This window comes from Narcine bancroftii, chromosome 3, assembly GCF_036971445.1.
Source record: "Narcine bancroftii isolate sNarBan1 chromosome 3, sNarBan1.hap1, whole genome shotgun sequence".
Taxonomy (NCBI): domain Eukaryota; kingdom Metazoa; phylum Chordata; class Chondrichthyes; order Torpediniformes; family Narcinidae; genus Narcine; species Narcine bancroftii.
The window spans coordinates 112313835-112330983 of NC_091471.1; the positions used below are offsets into that span (position 1 = coordinate 112313835).

The following is a 17149-nucleotide window of genomic DNA, read 5'->3' on the forward strand; positions in this document are numbered from 1 at the left end:
ATTATATCCAATTAACTTGCAGCCCTCAGTGCATTTTGAATGGTGGAAAGAAACCAGAACCCCCAGAGGAAACCCACGCTGACATGGGGAGAACGTAAAAAAAACTCCTTACAGTCATCGCGTGATTTTAACCCCGGTCCCGATCGCTGTTGCTGTAATGGCATTGCACTAACTACTATGCCAACCTTGCTGCTCCAGACATTACATATGGATGCAAAGTGAAGTTGTGGGTTTGAGCTGCATATCACTGGAGGAATGTTGAAGTGAATTAATTAGGCTGCTGTCCTCTATCAGAAAATACAACATGAAGAATGACTTCGCAATGTGAGGAAATTAGGTAAAATCGTAGGAGTATGTCAAATTATGAATGGATGGGATAAAGCAGATAAAAGAAGACTTTGCAGTTATGGATGTCATCAAGAAAGTCGGAAGAAGCTGGGGTCTAGTGCAGAACCCAAAAGTGCTGGAGAAACTCAGCAGGTCATGCAGCATAAATAAAAGGCAGTTGACATTTTGGCCCTGGGCCCTTCTATAAAAATGTCTAAAATCAGACAGATACCTAAATAAAGAGGGGAGGGGGAAGGGTGAGGAGCACAAGCTCACAGGTAAGAAGTAGTAGTTAGATATGGGTTGGAGGGTAGAAGAGAAAGAAGCTGAATAGTGATAGAAGTGCAGAGAGCTAAGAAGGATAACACTCTGATAGGAGTGGTAAGGGGAGGGGTGGGACCTGAAGGAAGAGAGACAGAGGAGTGAGGGAAAGAGAAAGACCAGGAAAGTGGGCTCACAGAAATTGGAGAAATCGACATTGATGCCATCTGGTTGGAGACTACACCTCTTCTCAACCAGTCTCCTGTAAGGATTCTACATCTTTTTCTCAATTCCACCATCTCTGTCGCATCTGCTCCCAGGCTGTGGCCTTCCATTCCAAGACATCTGAAATGTCCTCCTTCATGAAAACATGGCTTCTCTGCTATTGCCATTAACTCAGCATTCACCCGCATCTCTATTTGCCGCATATCCACCTTGGCCCCTTCCCTCCCCAGTCATAACAATTACAGGGTTCCCCTTGTCCTCACCTACCACCCACCAGCCTCTGCATCCAACATATTATTCTCCACAATTTATTGCACCCTCAACTGGATCACACTACAGTCACATCTTCCCACCACCCCCCCCCCCCCCCCCCACACACTCTGCTTCTGTAGGAGTCACTCGTTGATTCATCCTTTTCTCACCAATTGCCCCCTTGGTAACTACTCCTGTAGCTGCCCACTTATACCTCCTCACTCCAAACTATGTGGGGCCCCAAATAGTCCTTCCATGTGAAACAACACTTCACGTGAGTCTTCTGGTGTTGCTTACTGCATCTGTAGCTCTCCAATGCAGCCTCCTCTACGTCAGGGGGATTGGACTCACCTTTGCTCTGCTGCAAGAACAGGGACCTTTCAGTGGCCAACCACTTTTCGACATCCCACTGCCATGCTGACATGTCTGTCCATGGCCTCGAAGTGCCAAATTGAGGCCACCCGCAAAGGAGAGGAGCACGATCTTGGCAGTATCCATCCAGACAGTAGCAGTGTTGAGCTCCAAATTCTGTTAACTCCCTCTGCAGTCTCTCTTTTCCTCATCCATATGTCTGTCTTCGTCCAGCTCCCCACCCCTTTCTCTTCTACTGGACATCTATTTTTCTTTGCCCTCTGCCTTTTCTTCATCATATCTCAGCTTCTTTCACACACCCTCCCATCTATATTCACCTATTGCTTCTTATCCTCCCCTAACCCCACCCCCAACCTTTTTATTCAGGTGACTGTTTTTCAATATTCCTGATGAAGGGCTCAGGCCTGAAACATTGATTATCTTTTACTTACTGAAGATACTGCATGATCTGTTGAGTTTCTCCAGCAGTTTTATGTACTGCAATTGTCAATTATTGGAAAACAATAGATTACATGTGATACACAGAACAGATAAGGATCACGAGCCATTCACTCTGTTCCAGTGTTTATATTCCATTTAAGCTTTCTCCCTTCTAAATATCCCATGTCCACCTGCATGGGCTGCCTTCAAGAGAATAAATCCAAGAAAAGCATCTAGTCCAGACAGAGTACCCCACCGAGTACTGAAAATCTGTGCTGATCAACTGGTTAGTGGATTCATGGCAATCTTGCACCTCTCTGTGTGGTATCCATATGTTTCAAACAGGCTTCAATTGTACTGGTGCCCAAAAAGAGTGTGGTAATCTGTCTAAATAACTATCAACAAGAGGCACTCACAGTCACAGTGAGTGGCTGGTGTTGGAGCATATTAGCTCCTGTCAAAGCAGTGACATGGATTCATTCCAATTTGCCTATCACAGCATCAGGTCTACAGGAGATGCCATCTCACTAGCTCTTCATAAAACACTGGAATACCTGGATAGCAAAGATACATACATTAGGGTGCTCTTTATTGATGACAGTTCAGCATTCAGTACATCATCTCCTCAAACTAATCAGCAAACTGCCAAGTCCTGTGCCTCAATACCACAAAGTGCAATTGGATCCTGGATTTCCTCATCTCCAGACCCCATTCAGTACAGATTGGCCAAAACATCTCCTCTACAGTCTCCATCTGCACCTGACTATCACAACTATGCATACTTAACCCCCTGCTCTACTTACTCTACACTTATGACTCTGTAATGAGGTACAACAACAACACCATGTACAAATTTGCCAACAATACCATCTTAGTGGGCTGCATAAAAGAGGGCGATGAGCCAGCATGCAGAAGGGAGCTTGAAAACTTGGCTGAATGGTGTACTTACACTCAACTGCACCAAAACCAAAAGAGCTGATTGTAGTCTTCAGCAGGGGAACACCTGAGGTATACAATCGAGTGATCATCGGAGGGTTGGAAGTGGAGAGGGTTAATAAACTTAAACTCCTGTGAGTCACTATTTGGGAGGACCTTTCCTGGGCCTACTACATGAATGTCATCATGAAGAAAAAAGTCAGTACCTCTACTTTCTCGGGAGTTTGTGGAAGTTTGGTATATCATCGGAAACCTTGGCAAATTTCTACAGATGTGTAGTGGAAATTGTGCTGTCTGGCTGCATCACAGCCTTATATGGGAGTACCAATACCTCTCAATGAAAAATCCTGCAAAAAGAAAGTGGACTCAGCCCAGTACATCACAGGAAAAACTCTCTCCAACATCACAAATATATATATATATATATATCTATGGAATATTGTTGTTAAAGAGCAGTAGCAATTATCAATGATCCACAATACCCAGGACATGCTCTGTTCTCTCTGCTGCCGTCAAGAAGGGGGTACAAGTGCCACAGGATTCGAACCACCAGGTTCAGGAATAGTTGAGAGGGAGTGTAATGGCCGAAGACTTGATGTCAGCATCAGATTATTCAGTTGCTCTTGGGTCCTCTGAACCATATTCCAATATACTCTGCATTTTCTCATGCTGTATTTCATAATTGTACATAATTTTCCCCAAAGAGTGCAAATTTTAGAAATAATTTTTCAATTTTCAATCTGAGCCGCCACCAATCTTGCATCAGGTTTTGGGAATAGAAATATTGGCCCAAATGACCATCATGTTCAGTGACTTTTTCTCATTCCCAAATTCTGTGGGAGAGTAACTTTTCCAAAAGATTCCTGGAGATTGTTTTATTTCACTCATTATAATTATTAATAGTCATTATCTTAAGCATCAGTTAGATTTTTGAATATATTTCTGTGCTACCTGAAATAAAAAGGAGAACAAATAATTTACTCAACTAATTTGTTGTTTTTCATAGAATATGCATTACTTTTTGTCCTTTTCTCGTGTTTCAGCTGCGACAGTCGCAATCTTACTGCACGGACAATGAGTGTCTACAAGAATGTAAGTTCTATTTCAGTTTAAATTGATCAATCAGTCAAATTGTGTAAATATTTCCCCAGACATTATCTGTCACTGATCTTGACAAATTTGTTTACCCAAATCCAAGTTGAGAATTAGTAACCTTGAACTTAAAATTGATAACACTGAGCATTTTTTCAAAAGGTTTGCTTCCTGAAAAAAAATGAAAGATTATGATAAACAACTTCAAGATGAACACAAACCTAATTTCAGATTTGCTGTATCACGTAGGAAGTTGGAGAAACATTAAATTAACTTTGTTGAATTTTGGTTGTTTAATCGCATAATGACACATTGCTTTAGTTCAATTGACTTAAAAAAAGGTTCTGCTGCTGATTTTCGTTTGTACTCAGCATCTGATGTCTCCTGTATCAGTGTCCAACAATAGTCGGCCAGCATTGATGGATTTCAGTTGCCTGGATACCACTTTTCCATGGCCTCAATCCACATGTCATGCACTGGCATTGACCCCCCCCCCCCCCAAGCAAGTTCACAGCCATTGTTCATTGTCAGACTCACCCCCACCCTCTCTGGCATCACTGGCATGCATCAAGAATCACTAGCATCAAGCTTGATGCATGCTAGCGACTCTCCACCCACCCCAGGCCACGTCACCAGCATGCATCAAGTGTCACTAGTGGCTAATGATGCTTGATACCATAAAAGCAACACTGATGATGGTAAAAGCAACCCCTCTCCAACTCTACCCCACTCCCCCGCCCCTGTTGGATGATTTTATCAGCATTGCACTATTAAGAATAAAATAAATTAATATCAAGTTAAAAGTATCAAATAATAATGAACAAAGTACATATTGTTGAATGGAAAAAAAAACATGTATTCCTAAACTAAGAATGAGAGCTGCTGGCCAAGTTAAGAAGTCTACTACTAATAATAACTATGGGATCATGAAAAAAAACCAAAGATAATTAATCTATAAGTTTTGAAAGTGATTGAGAAAAGGACCTGTGACAGATTGTTATATTTTATATTGTATATAGATATGTTTTAAAAGAGATAAATTGTGGGGTTTTAGTGTAGGTCACAAACAAACACTTCATAACTCAGATCTCATTTAAAATGTCAGCTCTGCTCAAGCCAGATAGTACGGGCTCCCAAGGCCTTTGTAAAGACAATGGAAACTGCTTTGCTGAAGGACTTCACAAGTAGGTGTTAATTAGACATGCTGAGAGTAATGGACTATTGTTTTGGAAGCAACAGATGAATGGACTCAGAAGATTGGGTCCAGAACTGCAATCTGTTTGAAAGCAGTTTGCTGTTTTTGGAAGGTCCTGTGGTTTTGCAAGCAGAGAGAATCAAACAGGTTTTTTCTCTGAGTGTGACACAGAGAGAAAGAGAGACTGCTGGTTTTCTGCAGTGGCTTTTGGAAGCTGGTTTTGAAACCCCATTTTGAAGATGGGTTGTGAGTTCTGAGGTCAGCCTGTTCAAAGCCCTTGTGGTCCATAAAAAAGGAGATGGCTGGCTGTATAATGTTTCGCCTGAGATAAGGGAAACAGAAAAGGAACTCTGTGGTGACCTGAAAGAAAGAGGTTATCATCTGGAAAACCCTGATGGGGCAAGTTTCTTCGGCAAGACACTGAAGTGCTAATCGAAAGGAATCAGTTGTGTGTGTGTCCAACAAGCAACAAATTTCTCCGAAAACCAAAAAGAACCTTCCTGAGCAGTAACCATTTACCTTTCAAGCACCAAAGTCTGGAAAAGATTCATACATGTTCAATTCTGTGCACAGTATAAGAATTGCCTGATACCAGTGAACAATGAGGAGTGAGAAGTGAGATTGGAGTGTCAAAGAATGTTTCTCAACTTACACACACATTACATGCACATGCACTTAGAATGAAAAGGGGGTTAAGTTAGGTTAATAGTAATAAGTTAAAGGTTGATCCTGTTTTTATGTTTAAAGAAAATTAAAAGTAACTTTTGTTTAAGTAACCATTTGTCTTGGTGAATTTCTGTTGCTGCTGTATTTTGCCTGTCACATTTGGGGATTCGTCTTTTCTGATTGAAAATTGGAGTTTTAGGATCTTATACTTTTGGAGTTTTTGTGATTTATTAGTTAATTGGTTTTTCCAAGCTAATTTAAAGCTTGTGTGTGTAGGAACAGAGCAATGGATATTAGTATATTTTTGTCACAACCATCACCTGCATAGCTGCAGATCAAGAGAAAAGAGGAACTGATGATCATTGCTAAGGAATTAAAGCTGACTGAAGTCAAGCATTGGATGAGGAAAATACAAATACAAAGGGTTATAGTGAAATATTATATCGGTGAGGGAAAATTTGTTGATAAAGGTTTTAAAATTTTTCTGGAGGATAGATCTGTTGAATTGCAGTTGGAATTGGAGAAATTGAGGGTGGAAGAAGAAAGAGAGAAATGGAACTTTGAGTTGCAAAGACAACAATATGAGGAAGGGGGAGTGGCGTGATGGCATAGGCAAGGAACGTAGGAAAACATCTCTCCCAATAGATTAAAGAAAAGCCTGTTTTTATAACTTCCTAACTGTATAAAAGTTTTTTAAAAGTCTATAAGAGAAGAAATAAGAAGTAAATATAAAGAAGACTAGAACTCGAACAAAGAAACTGATTTTAAAACAATTGGTAAGTCTGGAAGAAGTGAGGCCTACCTCAGAGTTGGAGCCTGAAGATTCGGTGGTGCTCCTTCCCACCCCAGTGACGACAAGCGGCCGTTCTGAAATTGATGCCGGCACCAGTGCCACGGTGCTCCGGGGAAGATAGCGCCAAAGTCAAGAGATGCTCCTTCGCGGAGATTGGAGAGGTGATGAGCACATGCATCTCTATGCACGTGTGGGCTATCCTGTGTATTTTTCTCCCTATGGGGAAGGCTAGTGCTTGCCGATCCAGTGATCCAGGGTCAGTGGAGGGCCAGCCTAGGACCCGTGGGGGGAGAGGAAGATCGGTTAAATTGGTGGAAGCAGAAGACCTGGGGGTTGGAGCCACAAAAGCTGAAAGTCTTGAAGAAGAATTGGAGTTTAGTGAGGAGGAGAAAGTTGAAAAAGAAATATCTCCATCTTATGGTAGGCCTACAGCTAAATATAATTTTGCACAATTCCAGGCTATGTCTCAACAGATTTCACAGCTGTGAATAAACTCTCGAATGCTATGGAGGATATAGCATCTGTTAAAGTGGATATGGCAAAATATGCTAAGTTGATGGATAAAGTACAAGAAAAAGTTAAAATATGGAAGATGAACTTAAGGATTGTATTTGTAATATTGATCAATGTCAACAGAAATTGAATTTTTTGCATGATTCTTTCACTGGATGGAGAATAGAGAAAAATTATTTATTAAAGAAAATTGATTCTTTGGAAAATCAGAGCTGGAGGGATAATGTGAAAGTAGTGGGACTTCTGGAAGACTTTGAAGATTCTGAACCAGTAAATTTTTTTCAAAAATAGATCCCAGAAGTTTTAGGATTACAATTTTTTCCAAATGGGCTGGAATTGGATAGGGCTCATAGAGCGATTAGAGAAAAATCATTGCCAGTTCAACTGCCCTGATCTGTTTTAGTAAGGTGTCTTCATTACCAAGATAGAGAGTTAATTTTATGATTGGCAGTTCAGAATGCTCGACAATGTGGAAGTCTGTTGACAAATAGAAGAGCGTTTTTCCATGTGGACCTGAGTCAAACTATTATTAAAAGACGTAAAGAATTTAATTCGGCGAAAGCAGTCCTCTTGCAGAAGGGTTATAAATTTGCTACAGAGCAAGTGGCAAATTATGATACTGTTAATCAAGCAGTATTGAAAGCTTATGAGTTGGTTCCAGAAGCATAAAATTTAGGAGTTTGGTGAAAACATGGAACCAATCTTGTATGGATTTTGCTCTGGGGAAATCTGTATGTTTTGACTGTTTGTATTCTTCTAAAGGAATAAATAATGATTTTGACAGATTAAGAGAATTGATATTAATTGAGGAAATTAAAAGGTGTGCTCTAAATGAGATTAAATTATACCTAGTAGAGAGACGTGGGGTCGTGGCAGCAAATGTCAAGGTTAACGGACGAATATGTCCTGATTCTAAAATCAAATTTTAGAATAGTAAGCCTTTTCAGAGGGTTAATGTGGAACAGATTTTTAAGCCTATTCAGAAGATTAATGTGGAGCAGACTAGTAAACCTGAAATTAAGTCTGAGGAGAATGTTAAGATAAAAGATGTGTGAAAGGATTTTAGAAAGATTTTTCACAGTTTTTGGATTACCTAAAGAGCTCCAGAGTGATGAAGGATCTAATTTTATGTCTGGGTTGTTTCAGCAGTTGATTTATGAGTTGGGAATAAAGCGGATCACTTCATCTGTGAACCATCCTGAAACTCATGGAGCTTTGGAAAGATTTCATTCTATTCTTTAAAAATATGATGAGGATTTATTGTCTGGAGAATGGGAAATATTGGATGAAGGTATTCATTTACTGATATTTGCAGTAAGAGAGGCTGTGCAGGATTCATTAGGTTTCTGCCCTTTTGAAATTGTGTTTGGACATCAGATTAGAGGACCTTTAATGTTGTTTAAAGAACAGTGGGTTAATGAGGATGTGCAGTTTGACTTGCTAAATTATGTTTCGAAATTTAAAGATAGGTTATAAAAAATGTGGACTTCGGCTCAAGAATTTAGAAATGGTTCAGGGTAAAATGAAGCGTTTATTTGACAGGAAAGCTCAAGTGAGGAATTTTAAAACAGGAAGTAAAGTGTTAATTTTGTTCCCAACACATGACAGTCCTTTAAGAGCTAAATTTTCTGGACTGTACATAGTTAAATCAAAACTGAATGATGTTAACTATGTTATAAATACTCCAGAATGAAGGAATAAAACTCAGGGTTATCACATAAATATGTTGTATTGGAGGTGTTAGTTGATGACAGTGTAGAGGAAGTTATAGATCATAAGATTATGGAAACAGAATCTTGTGAGGTTAAAGAAACCATAGTTCCTGTGTGCCTGTCTAACTCAGCAATTTTGGGAAATCTGGAGAAAAGGTTGGGCCATCTTAAGTCACAAGAACAGAGGCAGTTGAAAGAATTAATTTTGAAATATGCAAATTTGTTTCCTGATATGCCAAAAAGAACGTCAGTGATTTATCATGATGCGGATGTGGGAGAGGCAAGTCCCATAAAACAAAGCCCATATAGAATAAACATTCAGAAGAGGAAAATCATGGATTAGGAGGTGGAATATATGTTGAAAAATGCTATTATTAGGACTTTGAATTCAGATTGGAGTTCTCCTTGTGTTCTGGTATCCAAACTAGATGGAACTGTTAGGTCCTGCACAGATTACAGGAAGGTTAATTCAGTAACTAAAACAGATGCTTAACCTATTCCAAGAATAGATTATTGTACTGATAAAATTGGAAAAGCTAAATTTCTTACTAAGGTGAATTTGTTGAAGGGTTACTGGTGTGTGCCTCTAAATGAGAGAGGAAAGAATATTTCAACTTTTGTAACTCCCATCTAGTTTAATGTGTTACCTTTTGGCATGAAAAATACGCCTGCAATATTCCAAAGGATGATTAATTTGGTAATCCAAGGGTTGACACATACAGATCCCTATATTGATGACTTGGTCATAAAAAGTGACACATGGGAAGAACATCTGAGGGAATTGGACAAATTGTTTTCCAAAGCAAACTTAACTGTCAGTTTAGCTAAAAGTGAAATTGTACATGCTACTGTGACATACTTGGGTCACATAGTTGGTCATGGCAAAGTTGCACCTATTCAAGCTAAGGTGAATGTAATTTCTGAATTTCTTATTCCCAATGACAAGAAAGCAGTGTGGAGATTTTTAGGAATGGCAGGATATTATAAGAAATTTTGCTGCAGTTGTTCTTCCTTTAACCAATCTTTTGAAGAAAGAGGAGAAATTTGTGTGCATGAAAGTTTGTCACAGATCTTTAGAAAATTTAAAGGAGATGCTATGCCATTACCCTGTTTTAAAATCTCCTGATTTTGACAGACCATTTACTTTAGCAGTGAATGCCAGTGAGGGGGAAGCAGGTGCAGTTTTTTTACAAAAACATGATGAAATTCACCGTGCCTACTTTTCAAAAAATTTCAATGCTCATCAGAGGAACTATTCCACTATTGAGAAAGAACTGGAAGGAAAACAGAGCCCCTATGGAAAAACCATGCAGACACGGAGAGTATGTACAAACTCCTTACAGACAGCATGGGATTCGAACTCCAGTCTCAATCACTGGTGCTATAAATGCATTGCTCTGCCAACCATGCCACCCATAATTAATTAATTGACGTGATTGGATCTGCTTAATGTTCATTCCATCTGTTTACTTGGGCTATTTTGCTCCTTGTGTCCCTTTGCTTATTCTAAGAACACTGCTTTTATGGTAAATGCCTTTAAATCTATTTTCCATTTGATGTTCTGGTTTCATCTTTAAGTTGTTGATGCTCAAGTTGTTGTTTTAATTAGCAGCTCACTATCAGTTAAATTAGCCACACATTATTATATATTTATATGAACATTTATCACTCTTAGAACATCCAAAATAACAATGCACTGATTTTGCATTGGAAGGAAACATAGTATCTCATTTGCATATGGCAAGGTCCTACAAATAATACTCAAGTACATTCACAACAGCGTGGCCATGATTGGCTCTAAGTCGATCTACGTGTTCGCTGACAACACCATAGTTGCTGGCCGAATAAATGGAAATAATAAGTGAGAATACAGAATGGAAATGGAGAACCTGGTGGTGTGGTGCCAGAACAACAATCTTGCTCTCAAAGTCACCAAGACCAAGGGGCTCATTGTTGATTTGAAGAAAGGGAGGCTGAGGGACCACATACCTGTTTGTATTGATGGAATGGAGGTGGAGAGGGTCAAAACCTTCAAAGTTCCTCGGAAACCTTATTTCAGAAAACCTCTCCTGAAGCCAGCAGATCAGGCAACCATGAAGAAGGCACACCATCACTTCTACTTTCTAAGGTATCACAGGAAATTTAGCATATAGTTGAATATTGCATAAAACTTCTACAGGTGAACTGAGGAAATTATACTGATTGATGACATTACAACCTGGTTTGGGAATTTGAATGCCCAGGAATGTGGAAGGGACCAAACATAGTCAGGTGCATCACAGGCTCTGCCCTCTCATTTATTGAATACATCAATGTAAATCACTGCCTCAAGAAGGCAGCCAACATTTTAAATGACCCCCATTACTCTGGCCACAATCTTTTCTCTCTGGTACCTTCAGGCAGAAAGTACAGAAGAATATCCTTCCACTCTTTTCTCACATGCATGTTACCTTAAACACATTGTATCAGTTGTGACAGATTATATTGTATTTTATATTGTATATAGATATGTTTTCAAAACATCCCATTTAAAATGCCAGAGCTCTGCTCATGCCAGACAATCCAGGCTCCAGGTGCCTTTGCAAAAATTTTGAAGAATGCCTATAAGAACTTCACAAATAGGCGTGAATTGGACATGCTGTGGAGTAATGGATTATTGTTTTGGAAAGCAACAGATGAACGAACTCAGAAGATTAGATCTGGTGCCGCAGTCTGAGTGCAGTTGGCTGTTCTAAGAGAGTCATGTGGTTTTCTCTGTGTGAGTGAGAGAGGGAGAGAGAGAATTCAGTTCTACAGTTCAGCAACAGCAGCTGGGACTGGAACAGGACAAGATGGCAAATGTGGAAAAACATCATTTTGAAGATGAGTTGTGAGTTATGAGTTCAGCCTGAACAAAGCCCTTGTGGTTCATATAAGAGGAGAGGACTGGCCGCATAATGTTGCACTTGAAATAAGGGAAACAAAAAGGAACTCTCTAGTGATCTGAAAGAAAGAGGTTATCATCTGGAAAACCCTGATGGGGCAAGTTTCTTCGGCAAGACACTGAAGCGGCTGATTAAAAAGGAATTGGTTGTGTGTGTCCAACGAACAACAAATCTTTCTCTGAAAACCAACAAGAACCTTCCTGAGCAGTAACCAATTACCTTTCAACCACCAAAGACTGGAAAAGATTCATAAATGTTAAATTCTGTGCACAGTATAAGAATTGCCTGGTACCGGTGATTGGACTGTGAATCAAATAACTTTCCTGAACTTACACACACATTACATACACGTGTGTTTAGAATTAGAAGGGGGTTAAGTTAATAATAATAAGTTAAAGTTTGATCCTGTCTTCATGTTTAAAGATAGTTTAAAGCAACTTTTGTTTAAGTAACCAGTTGTCTTGGTGAATATCTATTGCTGCTGGGTTTTGGGGTCATCTGGGCTCATAACAAGATAAACGATATTAAGATTGATGGTCCAAAATGCTTGATAACATCAAGGTCCATTAGTGGTGGCAAATAGTAAGGTATTTTTTATAATGCGGATTTATGAATGTCAATTGTGAAAAGAAGAAAGGAGTTTAATCCTGCGAATCTGTCTTTTGGAAAAAGGGATATAAATTCTATTTTTTCAATCGAAAAAGGGATATAAATTCTATTTTTTCAATATCCAGCCACACTTAGAGTTTTCTGGAGAAAATCATGAAGCTTTGGAATTTGTAAGTTCTCTTCCTAATATTAAACAAGATCAACATATGGATGCTCAGAGTCAAACTACTCAGCAACAGTTGGTTGAGATTGATGGTGATCAAGTGAATAAAGATCTCAAAGGAACTTTTAATACTTATAAATGAACTGTTTGATTAAAGTAATCGATGTTGTGAAGCCCTTTGATAGATTAGAATGGAATTATTTATTTGTTGGGAAAATTTGGTGGTATATCTACATTTATTAACTAGGTTAAAACATTATATAAAAATCCCTCTGCTAAAGTTGTGTCTAATGGAAAAATTTCTTCTGCTTTTCCATTAACTAAATCAAGTAAACAAGGATGTCCTTTATCTTCTGCTTTGTTTGTTTTAGCAATGAACCTTTAGCAGAGTTAAATATTAATATTAAGGGTCTAAAAGTTAATCAAGAGGAATATAAGATTAATTTGTTTGCTGATAATGTTTTGGTTTATATTACAGATCCTATAAATTCTTTGCATCAATTCAAAGATTCAAAGAATATGGTGAAATATCGGGTTGTAAGATTAAATGGGACAAAAGTGAAGTTATGCCCTTAATTAAAGGGGATTATACTCAGTAGGAAATTTGCTGGATTTAAGTGGTCAGATGATTGAATTAAATATTTAGGAATTAAAGTTGATAATGATTTAAATAATTTGTATAAATTGAATTATTTACCTTAATAAAATTAAGAATTATTTAAATAGATAGAATGATTTGCCTATAACTTTAGTAGGTAGAGTGAATTGTATTAAAATTAATATTTTTCCAAGGGTTCAATATTTATTTCAGTCAATTCCTTGTTGGATCCCTCAAAAAAAAAATTAAGTATTTAAATTTGAGTATTAGGAAGTTTTTGTGGAAAGGAAAGATGGCAAGAGTTTGTCTGGAAAAAATTGACTTGGAAATTTGAATTAGGAGGTTTGCAACTTCCCTATTTAAAGAATGGGATGTTTGATTTAGATGAACACATCTTGGGTTAAAATAGAATGGAGTAAAATAGGAGAAGATTCTGTGCAGAACTTTATTTATAAATGGTATTCAAAATTGTTAACAGCAATTAGAGATATGTCTATTCTGAGACATTTGATTGAATTAAGGAATAAAATAAATTATGAAATAGGTCAGATTTCTTGAAAAAGGCCTTTGTATTAAAATAGACTTTTTCTTTTTTCTATGAATAATAAATTTTTGAAAGTTTGGAATCAAATAGGAATTAAGTAAGTAGAGGATTGTTTTGAATCTAGTAAATTTATTACTTTACAATAAATGAAAGAAAAATTTAATGTCCCAAATAATACTTTTTTTGTTACTATCAGGTTAGGGCTTTCTTGGTTGATAAGTTAGGTCATAATTTGATATTACCTTGGCAGAATGAATTAGAAATATTAATATGTAAAGGGGGTATAAATAAGTTTATTTCAGAAATAAATAAATTACTTCAAAAACTTGCTCCCATGTTAGGGATTCACAAATCAAGATTAAGATGGGAGGTTGATTTAAATAGATGAATAGATAAAAATTACTGGAAGCAATTATGTAAAGATAAAGGTCATCCTTATCTACTTGATCTCGTCAGTTGAAATGGGGTAGATATCTGTCCATTAGTTACTACTTTAGCTTTAGGATCATCATATAATGCCTTAATCCAATTTATAAAAGTCTGACCAAATCCAAATTTATCAAGGACTTTAAACAAAAAGTCCCATTCCAATCTGTCGAAGGCCTTTTCTGCACCTAAAGCCACGGCAACATTTAGGTCTTTTTTTTGTGCTAAATGTATAATACTAAGTAATCTAGCCACATTGTCGGCTAATTTGTCTCTTTTTAATAAATCCTGTCTTGTTCATATTTATTAATTTAGGCAGTAATTCAGTCATTCTGTTTGCCAATATTTTAGCAAGAATCTTATAATCTGCATTCAATAATGAAATAGGTCTGTATGATGAGGGTTTCAAAGGATTTTTTTTGGTATCACAGTAAAATTATTATTGTTGAAAATTATTCTGGAAGAGTATGTGTTCCTGATGCTTGATCAAATATTTCCATAAAAATAGGAGTCAATAAATCTTTAAATTCTTTATAAAATTCAGATGGCATTTTATTACTTTGTAAAGAACTAATTGCCTCCTTCACTTCTAATAGTGTAAAATTAGCACTTAATCCTGCTTGTTCTACTGTGCTCAATCTAGGTAAATGTATCTGAGATAAATATATATATATTTTATTCTCATCCTTTAAAGACTCTGAGCTATATAGTTTAGAGTAAAATTCCTTAAGCAATTCATTTATTTATTTAGGTTTGTAGCTAATGACATTCAAATCATTTTCAATTACATTAATTGATCTTGATACCTGCTTTCAAATGTCATGCAAGTACTTTGTGATCTTTCACCTAATTCATAATACTTTTGTTTAGTTCTTGTAATCGCCTTTTCTGTTCTATAGGTTTGTAATAAATTATATTGGTTTTTTGTTGATTAGTTGTCTATGTTCATGCACAGAGCTTCTCTTTTGAAGATCTTTTTTACTAAAAACATTATTTCTTGATCTACATCTTTCATGTACTCCTTCTTGATTTTAGAAGTAAAACTTGTAATTTGACCTCTCAGATATGCTTCCAAAGCATCCCATATTACAAATTTGTCATTCACAGAGTTCAAATTTATATCACAAAAGTGCTATTTGTTCTCTAATGAAATCCTGGAATTCTATTTCTCTATTTGAATATTGTTATTTTTATTCAAATAGACATGATATTCAATCTCTCAAGGATAAATTCTTCTCCACGCATCTATTAAGTTCAAGTCTTTCATTAATACCAATGTGGCTGTTGCTGCTTTAGCTCTTGATATTCCTCTAGGAGTTCTGTCTTAAGTTTGGATCCAAACAGAAATTAAAGCATTCTTCTATTAAAATTTTCTCATGTGTCTCTGCTAAGTTCAAAAACATTTCCTGTATAAATTTTTTAATCATGCACATTTGATGCATAAAGATTTAGAAGATTCCATAATTTTTAATATATTTCGCAATGTATCATCACATAAAACCAAAATTGAAACCTAATATTTAATGAATATTTAATAATTGCATTGAAAATATACTTGCTGATCTTAGATAGTCTAAAAAGTAATGCTGGTCCTAAAAAAGAAGCTAAGAAATAATTCTGGACAGATTTCAATTCCAAATCTACTCAGAGTGGACGATCAAGTTTATCAAATTAATAAATCCAAAACATAATATGAATATTAACTGCCAAATTTTGTAAGTCTATACCACCATCCTTCTTAGGTTTCTGTAAATGAAGTGTTTTCAAGCTGACCTCCTTACCATTCCAAATATTATCAAAATAAGATTTTGGAATAAAAATTGGGACAGCTTGAAATAGGTGTAATATTATCACCTTAACACTATTAATACGACAACCAAAGACAAAGTCAATCGGGCCCATCTAGTAAAAGATTGTTTCACAAAATCTAATGAAGGAGAAAATTTTAATTTAAACAAATCTTTATATTTCCTAGTGGCTTTAACTCCTAAATAAGTAAAATACTCTTTAATAATCTTGAATGGCCATATAAATACCAACATTTATACTTTAATAAAAGATGAAGAGAAAAAAAAAATCTTAAATGGCATATTATCATAAATGGGATCATGTGAATTTATTGGGAATAATTCACTTTTATGAAAATTTAGTTTATATCCAGAAAAACTCCCAAAATTCGATAGTAAAGAGAGCATCAAAAGGATAGAATTAGCAGGATCTGACATATAGACTAAAAGATCATCTGCATATAGAGAGACTTTATGTACTTCATCACCTATATTAATACTTTGAATCTCATTTGAATTACAGAGTACAATTGCAAGGGGTTTTAATGCAAGATTAAAAAGTAAAGGGCTAAGGAGATGGCCTTGTCTAATACTTTGAAGCAATTTGAATGGGGAAGATGTTTGATTATTAGTAATAATTGCAATTGGTTTAAAATAAAGTGACTTTCCGGGAATTAAATCCAGAAACAAAATCGTATCTTTCCAAAATTTCAAACAAGTATCTTCGTTCAACTCTTTTAAAAGCATTCTCTGCATCTAATGATACTACACATTCTGACGTCTTTGATGAAGCAGAATAGATGATATTTGTCTTCAAAATTTAAATGGGAGTATCACCGTTTAATTAATTCAATTTGATCTTTTGTGATAATCTGAGGATGAATATTTTCTAATCTATGAGCTAAAACTTTAGAAAGAATTTTAGAGTCAACATTTAAAAGTGATATAGGTCTATAAGATGCACAGTCAGATGGATCCTTATCTTTTTTAAGAATTAGAGAGATTGATGCTTCATAAAATGACTGTGATAGAGTTCTGGTGAATAGAATTTCTAAACACCTCACAAATATGAGAAATAAGTAAACTATCAAAAAACATAGAACTCGATTGTTTAACCATCCCAAACCTGATATTTTAAAGATTGAAAAGATTTCTCTGCCTCTGAAATCAGAGCATAGAGTAAACAATGATCATCCAAGGAAATCTTATGAATATTCAATTGATGTAAAAAGAAGTTATTCATAAAATTAAAATCAGATGAAAATTGGGATTGATACAAGTCTGAATAAAATTATCTCCTTGCACATAAAATTTACTTTTAGATTTCATAAGAT

At 36.3% G+C, this 17149-nt stretch overlaps 1 protein-coding gene across 1 annotated transcript in view; it reads left to right on the plus strand.

Annotated features, from left to right (window-relative positions):
* Positions 1-17149, plus strand: part of smim14 (small integral membrane protein 14) — a 65975-nt gene that overhangs the window by 22531 nt on the left and 26295 nt on the right. Inside the window, exon 3 of the mRNA XM_069924901.1 lies at positions 3837-3885. Within this exon, the coding sequence (XP_069781002.1) occupies positions 3837-3885 (49 nt within the window). The remainder of the gene's footprint in view (positions 1-3836; positions 3886-17149) is intronic.